Here is a 15244-nt window from a genome sequence, read left to right on the forward strand (position 1 = left end):
TATGTGCACTCATTACCCCGACCCTCCAAGGGGTCACCCAGCAAATTTCACCTGAGTTAAAAGAGTAATGGAGGCCCTTAAGACCCCATACTGGGGATTCTGACAAGGGGAAATGGTGAGAGCAAATCAACTAGGACATGTTCATAAAATGAAAAATTATAAATAATTAAAAAAAAGAGTACAGAAATGTAGCCTCTACTTTCTGGTTGTCCATCTGTGGGAAATCTTAAAGGTTCTATGTAGATCCTTACAAAACATGTCTTCATTTAATGCATCCCCAGAGATAAATCCTCAAGGGTTCTAAATGTTCTAATAATGTAGATGTACTTGACTGCACAGCTCATAAATAGTCTGGCTTGGTACAATGCATTGCAGTTAGAGTAGACAAAAGTAGCGACATTTTAAGAAGAAGAATAAAACGTCGCGTGAAACCATAAATAAAGGAAAGTAAGACTATAAAATAACCATTTAACAGTTATTTATCTAGTATCTTTCATGTTCATCCGTAAGGCAAAGATGACCTTTATTTTGAAAAGAATACTTCCGGGTTTGTTGATTATAGTCGCTCCACTTCAATGTTTGTTTACTGGTCCATTGGTCGTATCATTATGGGAAATTGCGCTTTTGCTCGCAGGTCATTGTTTTAAAATTAATATAATTATGTACAATGGCCTGTCCTGCCAATGACATTATCCAGAGACCTCTTCAAAATGCCATGCGACTCGTAAAAGTGGCGATTCAGTTGGATTCGGGTAACAGACATAAGGTAATTATGAATGCTCGTAACAGATTACAGCTCTCCTAAGAAATACGGGCTGCGTCCAAAAACTGCTTCCATGTATTAAATACTACTAGATAGTAACGTTACATCAAAATAACATACTGTCAGTATGCCTCCATGCTAAACAGTATCCAAGTCTGACTGTTCTTTATCTGCAGTGACACTGCATTTTGTTATAATGTAGTGTGTGTTTGGCAAAGCAGTTTGTGGGGATGTGGATGGTGTTATTAGTGGGAATTATTGTCATTTGAATACATGAAGTTAAACCAGCCACATTTTCCCCCATTGTTGTTTCTAAATTAGTCATTGTCACCCTTACACTGTCATAATCATGTGTTCGAGGAAACAAATTGTTTATTTAGTCTTCTTCCTCTTCTTTTAGGAAGCTTACTGTGAATACTTGAGAAGTGTCAACTACATCTCTCATGCACTACTTCAGGATGCAGCATTTAAAGGTGGAGTTAGTGATTTTGCCCCTCATTGCATTTATTCATTTTCAATCTTTATAAACAAGACAAACAGAACAACCTGGATAACAAACCCAACAACAGTTGTGTGCAGACAGTTACTTAAGAACTACAGCTGTAAAGAAAGAAAAGAATAAATAACTTAAAGATTTAAATACATACATACATATATAATAGCATAGCACAGGTCTGTAGAAGAGTAGATGTACTTAATCCAATATATGGCAAGAAAGGCTCCCATGTTCTATGAAATACATTGTCTTTACTATCTAAAATACAGCTTAAATCATCCAGTGATACATACTCAAGTAAGACCTTGTGCTGAAGTGTTATCGAAAAGGCTTTAACTGTTATCCAGTTTAAAAGAATACCTTTACTTGCACAGAATGTTAGCATTTTGTAAAGCTTCCCTTTATATTTATCTGTAATAAAGCCACCCTGTATCCCAAGTAACATGTGTAATGGATCACATTCTACAGTGATGGTTTTAAAAAAAAAAAATACTATTAATTTCTTGTCCTACAGCCTGTGAGAATTTTCCTGCAATACCAAAAGCAGTGAGTGAGGCTGAGCTGGTGATGTTTAAGACAGAACACATTTTCTAATATTTAGCTCCACACATTGGCAATCAGTTGAATATCTGCCCAGAGAAGAAGCTACGGTCTCTGTGTCCCCCAGACACCTCATGCCCCCCAAACGAGAGAAAAAAAAATTATACAAGATAAAATTATTATGGACTACCAACATCCAACCAGTCAAGGAGGACAAGGAGGCTTCTCTACTTGCCTGTCAATCATGTTAAAGTTAGCTAAATTCTACTGCAGTCTATCTTGGGAACACTCCACAAAACAGAAATATACCCTGATGGGACACCAGTTCATCACATAAAGCAGTTACTATGAATGAATGAATGAATGAAAAAAGAAAGAAATTAGATTGCTGATTATACCTTTAAATCGTACTGTATGAATCATGAGCATATGTAGTCATGTATATGATTCATACAGTTAGGTAGATATCAAAGAAATGGTTCAGTGTTGGTTATCATGGTGAAATGGGGATTTTTCAGAAAGGAACTTGAGTGGGTTCATTTTTTAGTTTACTAAAGAAAAATAAATGAAACTGCGCTTTCAGCTTCAGCCACTATTGAAGAAGGGGTCGTCTTGTTTTTTCTTCTCATATCCTCTCATACTCCAGCAGCTTTTGGACACTGGCAGTGTAATTGTTTATCAACCAAACAGACAAGCAGTCATTACAAATTTCACACACAGGAAGGGACAGGGCTTACATTTGAACCACTTAATGTGGGTTTGGAAGGAATCTCAAGTGGAAACACTATTAATTCAATTATGTCACCACTGACTGTGATCCATTAATACTGTTTCAGACGTTTCGTTCATTTGTCTTTGAAGTATTTGATGTGCATATTTTGGTCAGATTATGTCTGTTTGCAGTGTTTTTAATGATATCTTTACGTAATTTTTTCTCTGAAAAAATTGGGAAAAAAATCTTTCTTTGAATTCTTTCTTTGACAGCTGTGGGAGAGATGGAGGAAGTGGAAGTGGGGAAGATGGTAAAGTTGGCTGAGCAGTGCTTAGAGAGAATAAAATCCTTTATAGGAAAGAGAAATGAAACCTCTGTTTCTAATTCTTCTCCAACCCCAGTCCAGGCATCATCACTTGCACAGATAACCCCTCAAACCAGTACAAAAACATTAGGTGAACATTATTTTTTGCTCTCCTGATACTTCTGAATGCTACAAAACAGAAATTCATGTGTATTTCTTGTACCTTTTTTAGGGACTTTCAATAGAACACTGATGGACTCGAGTAAATTATGCCTGATCGAGCAGAACTCTCAGCATCGCAGAGTGTTCTCAGAAGGTAAGGGGGAAGACTGTCCTTTCCTGCCACCTGAACTATTCCAGAAGCTCCAAGTTGTGGAGTCACAAGACAACAAAAAGTGAGTAACTCATTGCTCCATAACCATTCCACTAAACAAGCGTTGTGGTGCAGAGTACCTTTATTGGACTGCTGATCACCTACCTTGTGTTTACATTTAATTACCAACTTTAACAGCAGCCAATTTGAGGTTAAATGTTTGTAATTAATCTTAACAATTCTAAAATGTCTTCATCCCCTCCTTTTCAGTGTTTATAAATAAATTTATATTTTTAAAATATTTATTTTTATAGGCATTAAAATCATTGTAATTCATTGAACAGGCTTATTTGTAACTTTCTAATTTCATATAGAACTAACTTTTGGCACATTGATGTAATAACATCAAAGACTTGACTCTGTGTATAAAATATTAAGAAAGAATGCCTATTTTTTTTAGTTCTTTTTCTTTGATCCCTTTGTAATTTTTCTACATTTTTCTATTTGAGGTCCATGGACCTTGAATGAAGAAAGTAAAAATTCATATCTCCAAGAGATATGATATGGACATGTTCCACTATCAGCATGAGCTCTTTTAGTCTTTGTTTAGCTATTTTTATTTTATGGTCTGTAACACTACACAGATTTGTCCTGGGGATATTTACTCTGGCTATTGACCTGAGAAATTGATTTGTCATGGCTATCAGGTTTGTGATAGAAGATAGATCCATGCAGCATGCATGTGATGAAGTATGGCTTCATAGATTTCCAAATGTCATCAAGATCAGCCCCTACATTTTCCACATGCCATCAGCAATTCCCAAAATGGAGAAATTGTGAAATAGTGTAATAGGGAACTTAGTTTTCTGTATTAAATATGAAAACATGAAGTATAGAGTTCTAATTTCTGTCTGTGTGCTGTTTCATATGTTCTCCCTGTGTCTGGGTTTCCTCTGGGTTTTTTGGTTCCCTGCCACTTCCCAAAAACATGTCCCTATGTGTGAATGATTGCGCATGGTGCCCTGTGATAGGCTGGCTTCCCGTTCAGTCTGTGTCCCGCCTCATACCGGGTGTTCCTGGGATAGGCACTGGATCCACTGCGACTCTGACCAGGATAAAGTAGTTGCTGGAGCTTGAAAGAATGAATAAGAAGTGCTTATGTTATTATAAAATCGAGGCAACAATGTATGTGCACGAGTGAAGACACGTTCTCTCACACATTAGTGGAAGAACAAATCAGAAACAACAATCTGCTGATTCTGCTGTGGTACATACTCATTTATATTCATTACGCCTTATTCACAACCTAATTTTTATCTCACACCCCAATTTTGTGTTACAGAGAATTAACACCTATTGAGGAGGCGTCATGTCTGAACCAGAAACTAAAAGCTAATTATGAGGCACGTCTGGCGCGACTTGCCCCCGGTCAGGCCACACAGAAAACATCACTGGTAAATACATCTTCTCAAGCAGTTCTCCTTCCACACTCCATTTTTATCTCAGTTGGAGGTGTCTGATTAATCAAACACTTCCATTCACATACATTCACATGTCCCCACCCTCAATTTCATAGCCACCAGTGGAGTATGCTTAGCTGCCTGTCTAACTGACTTATTCCACAAGTCTTTAATACATTTACAGTTATTCATTTAGCAGACTCTTTTATCCAAAGTGACTTACAAATGAGGGAAAAAAAGAAAGGAACCGAATATACAACGTTACACACCTAAATGACGAAATATTACATGACCTTTAGAATTGATGCTTGTTGTTTATCGCAATGTGCCACACAAACAGCGGACATTTTCAATATGTCACCACCTCCTTGCTTTGAACAAGCTCTTAGAAAGTTGTTATATTTATTATTGAGCTCATATACAGAATATGGCCAAAAGTATGTGTCCATTTCAAAATCCAACTCAGAAATAAGGTGTCCTAAATAATAGAAATATTGTCAACTTTAAAAGTTAATTTGGGCCTAATGTGTTCTGTTGTTGCAAAGTTCAGGAATAAACAGCTATAATATCATTGTACACATTTGAATAATGAGCCTAATATTTGAATAGTTTGATTATGTTAATAAGTCTGTGCTGTGTAGGTCCATGAACTGAAGTCCAATACAGATTATATTTTCTCCATTATTTAAATGTTATGTCTGTTAGCCCAGATACACACATTACAAAGCACATATTATAGTCAGGAGGAACTATTACCAAAAAAAAGTGTTGTTTTTTTTTGTTTTTTGCAAAATTGGTATTAAGTGGTTCACACCATAAAAGCCTACTGTAAAGATAATAATCCCACATCAATTACATAAAAAAATGTGCATACTTTTAAAATAAATAAGAAACTGTGATTTGAGTGCTGTTTTTCCCCCCAATAATTACCTCCAAATCACCTGACAGTGTTTGCTGTGTGTTGTCAGTTTGTCAGTTCACCTCTCTGCAATTCCTGGCTCTTTATCTCAAAACTACTCAGAACCCAAAAGTGTAAACTTAGTGATGGATACACACTCACTCTCCCCTCAGTCATACAGCCCATTACAGGAAAAAATATTTAGCTTCGAGTATCACCTTCAACCACGTTCAGCATCAGTACTGATGACCTGTCAATAGCCACAAAATAGAAAGTAAACATCTGATTTGTAATAAATATGTTTCTACAAACCCTAAAGTTAACAAAGACTCTCCATTTCACTCAGAAGAGCCTCAGGGAAATTGCACGCTGTGTTCTGATTGGCTCAAGGAATTGTGTTCTTTTTTGTGATTGGCTCTTGGCGCTGTGTTGTGATTGGCTCATGGAGTTGTGTTCTTTTTTTCTGATTGGCTAAGTTGTATTTCATTTATATTATTTTAGAAAACGGAACGCTTGGGGTAGTTTAATTCGCTTGGTGAGGTGTAGATGTCAAGCGTGTCTTTCTGACACGTCTGAGAAAAATATTTAAGTTTTTAATAATAAAATTATGTTGTCTACTCTAGTCAAGTGTAACATACATACACGATGCCCCAACCCTTCATCTTTACTTTCTTTGGGAGTTAATTATTTAGAAGGGTGAGATGACCAAACCTGCCATAATTCACACTCTTGTCGGAGGGAAGGAGATGCTAAATCTGTTTTTGATGTCAACAAACAGTAATAAATACAAATAAAGACAAAACAAATAAAGAAAAACAGGATCCTGTATAGCATATTGAACTGCAGTGTGCTAGCTTTGTGTTTTTGTAGCCATGTTAGTACAGGGATTGGTATAAAGTTGGCTTGACATTGGACTTTTCTCTAAAGTTACATATGACATTGGTATACATGTTTCTAACTTCAATAGCATTTGAAGAGAATGACTTGGAATCACAAAACCAACTTTAAAATGTTCATGTAGGTGTCAGGTATGATGCACAACTTTTAGATTTTTGATATTTAACCTTACAATGCATGAACCAAAAGACCAACACGAATGCATAAAGGGGGGTCAAAATGACCCTTTTTGGAATTAATGGTTTTCTTTTTCTTCAAAAAAAAGTCCTATTAATGAAATAATTAAAATAACTGATGATACCCAAATATTTTAATATTTCATACATGTTTATTTGTTTTCTGTATTTTATGTCTGTCAGCTGGCCACTACATAATTGCCTTGTTGACTCAACTGACATTTTTGGTAAATGAGTGTTTTAAAAAATAAATAAATAAACTGTATAGGGAACTGTGTGTGGAGAGCGAGAGAGCAAGCGAGTGAGTGAGTGGGTGAGAAACTAATTGGTTACTGAGCAATTTGATAAGATTATTGTTATCTTTTTTCAGATTGAATGTCACCGCTGCAAGAGGTGGTTCCATGTGGCATGCCTTTCTATGTCAGACAAGCAGTTCAAAAGGGGTCAAAAGGTTGACTAGAAGTGCTGCCTATGTAAATAATTTTGAATTCCTTTGGCTCTCATGCACAATCTGTCTAAAAATGTACATAAACAAATTAAACTACACAGTTCCCTATACAGCTTACAAAAATATCAGCTCAATTACCAAAAATGTTGGTTCGTGTAGGTTTTTTTGGTTCATGCATTGTAGGGTTAAAAATCTAAAAGGTGTGTATCATACCCGACACCAACATGAACACTTTACAGTTGGTTTTGTGACTGTAAGTCATTCCCTTGAAATGCTATTGAGCTTTAAATTATGGTATATTTTGTGTATGAGCCCATTTGGTAGTGAAATACATGGCACTGTTTACTTATGATTTGCTAGTTTAGTTTATATATATATATATATATATATATATATATATATATATATATATATATATATATATATATATATATATATATATATAAACTAAAAGGTGGTCATTATAGCTGACCCCAACATGAACACTTTATAGTTTGTTTTGTGACTGTAAGTCATTCTTTTCACATTCTATTGAGCTTTAAATCATAGTATGTTTTGTGTAAGAGTCCAGATGGTATAAAAACATCACAATTTTTACGTGTGATTTGATAGTTTGTTTGTTTTTTAATTAAATATCAAAAGTCTAAAAGGTGTGCTTCATAGCTGACACCTACATGAACACTTTACAGTTGGTTTTATGACTGTAAGTCATTCTCTTCCAATGCTATTGAAGTTAGAAACGTGTATACCAATGTCGTATGTAACTTTAGAGACGGTCCCTAAGGCAGGGTCACAGGCTTGACTGTTTCTGTATGCTAATGAGCGCGCGGGTCTTGTCTCAGGTGACGCCTTTGTTTTTAGTATCGATTCAGCCGTTGATCCACTCAGTGGACAGATCAATAAATACTCTGTCCGTGTGTGTGTTGGGGGAAGTGTGTCATATCACGCAGGCGGGTGTCCAGCTAGTCTGAGTTTTATTTGCACCGCTGTAGTTTTAATGAAGTGCTACTAATATAGTTTAGCTTTATCTGGAGGGAATTAAGTTTAAAACCGACGTTTTACTTCACAACGCATCTGAAAATGTTTCGAAGACGCGGCCAAACTGCACTAGGTGTTCCTACGTACTGGACAAAATTCAAAGGGTTTCTGAAGGTATTATTATATTTTTGAGTCATTTTCTCAGGTTTTAATTAGTTTAAATTCAATCTTCGACCTGTTTGTGTTAAATGGTGTAAGAGGTATGTTTTAGCCAGGCTAGTTTGTAACCATTTGACCGCTTCTCATCAGCGTGGTTCAGGTTAAGAGTATGGTAGGTCACTTTATTTTTCCAGGTTAGACATTGGAGAGCCTCTAAAAGGTAATTTAAGCCTCTAAAAGGTAATTACGTGGGTTTCGACAGCATTTTGCAAACAAGTAACTTGGCAAAATTAAATTGTGTAAATATAAAGGCATTTCTGATCACTCTTTTCATTTGTGTATAGCTTACCTGTTGTACACATGGGCCCTGCTTTTTAAATCACCACTCAGCAAAATACTTAACTGGATGCATTGCAGCGTCTAGTGTTTGAAGTGAATTGAATTTGAAATAGAATTTTAGTTGTCTAGGATTATATATGCTTTAGATTTTCATCTAAAATGCCAACCCCACATTATTTATAAAAAATAAAAAAAAAACCTACTCTGGCTCTTACACCTCTACTCTGCATACTTTTGCTTCTCTAGAACTCAATTATAAATCTTGTATGGTAGCACTACTTTTATTGTTCTCCGCTTGATATATCGCTTTGCTTTTATTTCCTCATTTGTAAGTCGCTTTGGATAAAAGTGTCTGCTAAATGAATAAATGTAAATGTCAAAATTCTGAATGCTTACAGTTTTAGAAATGGTTATAGAGCTAAGTCCACATAAGCAGCACAAGGCTGAAGCTGCCTTCTGTTCTTAGTCCAGACATGACTGAGTCAGTACGGATTTCAATAAATATGATTTAATTATTTTTTTTATTTATTTTTTTTTTTTTTGCTGTATTAATTTATGGGTTAAAAATTAAAAATTAAATTGCTTAAAAAAGTCTGCATAAGCAATAAACATGACTGAATGGCAACAGTTAACTTTTAATGCTTAGTCATTACTGATTCATTCATGTCTATAAATAAAATATTATATTTTATAAAGTGTCAATGTTGGGGTTTTTTTTTTTGTAGCAGCGCTTCATGTGACTCTGAACAGATGAGACCTCTGATGTGAACTTGAAGCAGAGAATAAATGCATACTTCTCTGTCCAGTACACTTTCTAAACATGCCATGTCAATACTTCACTACTGAGACCAGAGTGGGAAAAGGGAATAAAAAAAAAAATTTATATATTTTTTTTTCATGTAAATAGCATGAAGCATCAACATAGAATCTGCTAACTGCAATGGTTCATGTTTACAAAACCCCTTACCTTGATTGGTTTGGTTTGATTTGATTGTGATTGATTGGTTTGATTGATGCTGACGTACTCAAGTTGACAGTCTAGTATTTTTACACCATCATTGTTTTGCTGAACCTGTGTAGCCTTTTTTACTTTTAGACTTCTTTTATTATCTGATATTAGTGGACTGCCTAAATGGTCTGTTTCTAATGTCTGTTTTTTTTCCCTCTCTCCCAAATCAGACTCTCTCTCTTCAGAGACAAATGATGGAGAACCTGATTATAGCCAGAGCCAGACAAGATGCTGTATCCTTTATTTGTGTGTGTCAGACTGCAGACACACCCAAAAATCCAAATGTATAATCTTTATTTATATATATATATATATATATATATATATATATATATATATATATATATATATATATATATATATATATATTATATATATATGTATATGTATATATATATATATATATATGTATATGTGTATATGTGTGTGTGTATATATGTATATATGTGTGTGTGTGTGTATATATGTATATATATGTGTGTATATATATATATATATAATATATATGTATGTGTGTGTGTGTATATATGTGTGTGTATATGTGTGTGTGTATATATGTATATGTGTGTGTGTGTGTGTATGTGTGTGTGTGTGTGTATATGTATATGTTTACATAGAAATTTACATATACAATGTTTACATAGAAATTTATATTTGAATGATATTGTCTCTTCAATGTAGTTGTATTTAATCATTTGTCTAGTGACTGTGTGTACCAGTTCATCACGACTATATGAAAATATTTGATAACTTATTAATTACCCTTGTTGGAATGTACATTTGTCTCTACATATTTTGTCAGGAACACATGTGATTCATCAGTGCTATGACTATTTACAGCACCTCCAAAAGAATAATGTCCTATGTTTGGCATTTGAAGTCAAACCTGTTGACTTGGCTGGAAGAAAAATATTAGATGTTGAAATGCTGGAAGTAGGACATCAACATAATCATAAAAAAACACAGACCACTGTTATGTTCTCAAGTAAAATTTAAGTTGCCTGAATTGTTGCAGATAAAATGCTAAATACAAGTATGGGATTATACAGTCCCTCCAAGATTTTGCAATCACAGAAAGTAACCCAAAATTAAGGAAACGCTGTAATATTTTCAGGAGCTTGTAATTTTTCAAAATTACTACAGCTTTTCCACAGATTCTGGCTAAGGCGCATCATGTGATGTCATCACAACGCATATTCAGTCAAAGCCCCCTTCGATTAATGTGTGTCGAGCATGAGTACAGCTAAAAGGTCTCATTTGCCAAAGATATCACTGTGAAAAACAGTTTCATGCAATTTCGTCAGTTCAAGTAGTTTTCTGCAAAAATGCGCTAAAATCTCTGAAAATAGCATCTCAAATTTTGAAGGAAAAAAAGGCAACAAAATCAAGTGTTTTTGGCTGCAACAATCACAAAAAAAAATCCTGTATGGACTGATTATAAGGAAATGTATCAAACTAAAGGAGAAATTAATTTAGCCAACGCCTGAAATGCGCATACAGTATTTAACAATTTTAGAGGACCCAACAGCAACTTGCTTTGTGTACTATGAAACACTCTATACAGAATTTTTGTCTGAATTTGTCAAAACAACTGTAGAAGATTTCCTGAATAACTATAGCTCCAAAGGAAGATGGAAGAGAGAAGGCTCAGGCTGCAGGAGCAAGCCAACAGGTGAGCTTTCTCATCTTGGACTCTAATGATTAATATTAGATCTCTTCTACTAATTTGTGATGGTCCAGGTATATAAAATTCCTTGCTTACAAAGGTCTGCATAAGGAAGTAATATTACAAAATAATTGAATAGAGCTTAGTTCCTGCCTATAAATAAGACAGTTTGAAGTGGTGTTGTTTCATAGTGACTCGTCACATTACCACTTTTGACTGGTGGCATTGACTTCAACTTGAAACATTCAAACATACTTTTGTCACTGGTTCACTAATTAGACCAGTGAGGGTAAATGAAATGAGAAATCTGTGAACATGTGTTAAAACTCTCCCTGTACTGATCTAATTTCTTTTGCCCTGTAGCTAGTCTCAGATCATACGAGCTGCCTTCAGATAAATAATCTACATAAATGCATGTGATTGGGTAAAACATCTGCTGTGATGGTGATTAAAAAATTAAGGTAGAATATTGTAACAGAATTCATTTTTCTCAGAATATCCAGAAGTTAATCAACAGCTATTCATTAACTGTTAGAAGAGTGTGTTAGAAATGTCTTCTTTTTTTTCTAGGATCATTGTTAAAGTTTCTGCCTGTCAGCTGTGGCAGGAAATGTGCTTGTGTTTGACTTTGATGTTATTCTAAAATAATTATCAGAAATATTAAACTCTGTGTGAGCTTATTTCAGCCTGTAGCCTTTCTCTAGCAGCACACACTCTAGTGTCAGTTAAAATTCACCCTTAACTGAGTTTAGGAGAGAAAATCTAATTGAATTAGCAAACTTGTGAACACAGTATGAATAAATGTACTGACGGATAAATGTATTTGCATGTTATGTTTTTGTTTTTTTTACTAAACCGTATGAAACGTAATGCTTCATGCAAGGGTAGTGTGTGGTGGTAAATGAAATGTGTTGAGCAGTTGAGGCTTGTCACTTTTGTTGTAAAATAGACTTTATCTGCAAACATTATGCATTTTCATATCCACTTTAGTTTAAAAACTTTTTAAAAGATTTGTACTAAATGTTACTGCAAATATTATCTCTTGTTTATCCTGCAAACTTTTATATTCAGTCTAACGCATGAGCCTAAAATCTGTCTGGCCTCTTGTCTTTCTGAAGTACACCTCTAACTTGTACATCACAATAGTGCTACTCTCTGCGCAAACTTTTGCTGAATGTGACTTTTCTTTTCATATTTCTTTCACTGAGTTCATGTGGATGGAGGGTATAACACACCAGGTTAGGGTAAAAGTTTTTCTGGAATTACTTTAAAAACATCAGGCCTTACCTTAAGGGTACTTGACATTTCAAGAAATTGTCACATATTTTACCAGTAAGTTGTTATCCAATGTGAGCTGACCTTTCGTGGGCTTCTTTACTTTTTTAATTTTTATTTAAAAAAAATAAAATAAATAAAATAACTGTGATTGTGAAGATGGCTTCCATCTGCTCTACAGGATTTTGAAAAAGTTCTACTAAGTTGTATGATTTTCGTTACAGGAAGTTTTCTTGTTCTGCAATTATGACACCTGAGGAGCAGGAGCAGAGGATTCTGTATGCAAATATATTGGAATATGAACAAGATCATGTAAGTGTATGGTGATTAAGTGTCAAGTTCTCTGAATATGTTTAAATTGGGCAATTTACTGTTTTGATGCAGACCGTTTATATTTTAAATTGTTGTGATTATTTAGGATTGGCCTAAAGTATGGAAAGCTAACCTAAAGAAGAATCCAAATGATGCAACTTTGGTTTCAGGTCTGGTCACCTATCTTCTTAGGTATGAAAAGCTCAAATATGCTCATTTTATTTAGAGCAAAAGGATGCAGCTTGCTTTGCTTCCTTTTTCTTGTACAAATATAATATTTTGAAGGTCATGTATTTATCTTGGCCATGACAGCAGTTACCATGTTACATGTAACAAATCAGACCCTTTTATTTTTATTTCCAAGCTGTCCAGACCATCCTGTTGTGAAGCTATTGAAGAAGCTCCAGTATCAAGTGTATAACAGGCTGTACCCCATAATAAGCCAAACTGTTCCTCCAAGCCCAACGCCTGGCCACTCTGTGCATTTAAAACTTTCACACAGTGCGCAGAACCTGCTGCTCCCTCCGAGTCCGCCGAGTCTGCGCAAGCCTGGCCTAAGCCACAGCCTGTCAGACGCCTCCATCTCCCTCTCGCCACTCCCCGACCTCAATGCTAACAACACGGCATCTAAAATGGATTCAGAAGAGCTCTTGACCCCGGTCCCTCCAGACCGGGAGAACTCTTTTGAGGATCTGGAGCAGTACATGACCCAGCTGGGCTGGGTTTCAGCTTGTGCAGAAGACACAGTCTCTGATTTAACCTTTGACTTGACCCACAGTGACATGGACACCCACAGTGACATGGACGCCCACGTTCAGGACCTGGAGGAACGAGCTTTGAAAGAACACCTGAAAGCCACAGTCAAAGACATCCACAATGCCATTGGTAAGCAAACATAAATGTTTAAATAAGGTGTCACTGAAAAAGTTTTTATTTGAAAATCCTGATTGTGTCTGATGAATATCTGAATTAATGTCTTAGTTTTTCTCTGCTTTAGATCGTCTGCTGTCTCTGTGTCTGCTTTCTTTTGAATGTCTCAACACTGCAAGCTCCAAAGACCAGTGTGTAGCATGCATAGAGGAGGTCTTCTTCACCCCAATATGGGGCCCTCTACTGGCACTCTTTAGGTATTCCATTTTGTAGCACACATGCCATTACAGACAGTAAATATTTATTAGTTAGATGTGTGATTATAGGGATCAAATTCTGTTTACCTGTAGTGCCAACTACAGCTGTATCCTAAATATTGATCACTAGTAAATGTTGCACAAATACACTGGTAAGCAGTTTAGTCCATTAACATGATTCTTTTCCCCCAGCCTAATTAAATCTAAATAGATAACACAGAATAATTGAAGTTGGGTAGCAGTGTGCAGGGTTTAAATAAATACACAGAGCAGCAACAGCTCTTGTATAACACACAAAGTATGTGTGGGTTTAGACAGCATTTTGCAAACAAGCAACTTGGCAAGTCTCTTATGAGGTGATTGAGTCATGCGAGTTATAGCAGAGAAAATGCAGGGAATTGGGTGCACTCCAGGAGTCTAGTGGAATAAGATCAATACGGCAGGTTCATCTAGGTTCTTTAAGTGAACCTGCCTGGTCTTGAAATGTTTCTTTTGAAATGAGCATTTTTATAACAGTAAGGAGCAACACACTAGTCTGCTGTTGAAAGAATTAAATACCATGTGTGCCAAGACAGCAGTCTCAGTAGAGCATACAGTAGTTGGAAAAGAAAGCAAATCTGTCAGATAAGGTTCTAAAAATGCTCAATTGGTTTTGCAAATACCTTTGAAAATTTGCAAAAGTTGATGATTCAACTGAAAAGAGAATCTCTTCAGGTTCATTTCACTGGGAGTTTGTTCAGTCTAAACAATAGATGGTGCTCTTAAGCTAGAGGCAAAGGAATTCACTCTGAATGTCATTTAAACCAATAATATAAACCAGAGTTTCCAAACCCTAGTTATAGTGCCCCCCATGTCCTTCACATTTTAGTGTTTTTCCTGTTTCTAACCTGCCTGATTCAACTAATCAGTTAAATAACAGCCCTTTCTGACTTTCTGAAGTGGATATATTAGGGCACGGAAAACACTACAATTTGCAGGATCGGTTACACCAGGACCAGGGCTGAGAGCCTGTAATGCAAACCATTAAACTATAGAATAATAATGTCATTTTGAAAACATTTTTTAATGTCAAAGACACTATTAAAAATGGTCTAAGAAGATCTCTATATCAAATATACTAGGATTTGTGAATACAAGTCATAGATCCTGGTATGCCATCAATAACTTGTAAACTTTTTTTGAAAATTGTATACTAGTTCAAGTTGTCTTTCTAAGGGCCAACAAAAATCCTTTATATCCATCAGTTTCATTGTATTTGTACAAAACTGTATTTAGTTTGTACCTGTGCACTTTAGGAAAGTGCACCGAGATCGAGAGCTGGCTTTTGAGAGCAGTGTTCTCCTGTACCATAATGCCTCACCTGGTGATGTTG

General features: G+C 35.5%; 1 protein-coding gene across 1 annotated transcript in view; it reads left to right on the forward strand.

Moving 5' to 3' along the window:
- The first annotated feature begins 547 nt into the window (after window positions 1-547).
- The window catches only part of vps9d1 (VPS9 domain containing 1), a 22046-nt gene continuing 7349 nt past the window's right edge, over window positions 548-15244 (forward strand). Inside the window, exons 1-12 of the mRNA XM_047154876.2 lie at window positions 548-766; window positions 1164-1236; window positions 2784-2966; window positions 3048-3210; window positions 4471-4582; window positions 9663-9725; window positions 11112-11164; window positions 12658-12745; window positions 12852-12937; window positions 13110-13630; window positions 13743-13872; window positions 15168-15244. The exon at window positions 15168-15244 is cut by the window's right edge and continues 129 nt beyond it. Of these exons, the coding sequence (XP_047010832.1) occupies window positions 668-766; window positions 1164-1236; window positions 2784-2966; window positions 3048-3210; window positions 4471-4582; window positions 9663-9725; window positions 11112-11164; window positions 12658-12745; window positions 12852-12937; window positions 13110-13630; window positions 13743-13872; window positions 15168-15244 (1648 nt within the window). The 5' untranslated portion in view covers window positions 548-667. The remainder of the gene's footprint in view (window positions 767-1163; window positions 1237-2783; window positions 2967-3047; window positions 3211-4470; window positions 4583-9662; window positions 9726-11111; window positions 11165-12657; window positions 12746-12851; window positions 12938-13109; window positions 13631-13742; window positions 13873-15167) is intronic.

The sequence above is a fragment of the Ictalurus punctatus genome, chromosome 4 (genome assembly GCF_001660625.3).
Source record: "Ictalurus punctatus breed USDA103 chromosome 4, Coco_2.0, whole genome shotgun sequence".
NCBI classification, from domain to species: Eukaryota; Metazoa; Chordata; class Actinopteri; order Siluriformes; family Ictaluridae; genus Ictalurus; species Ictalurus punctatus.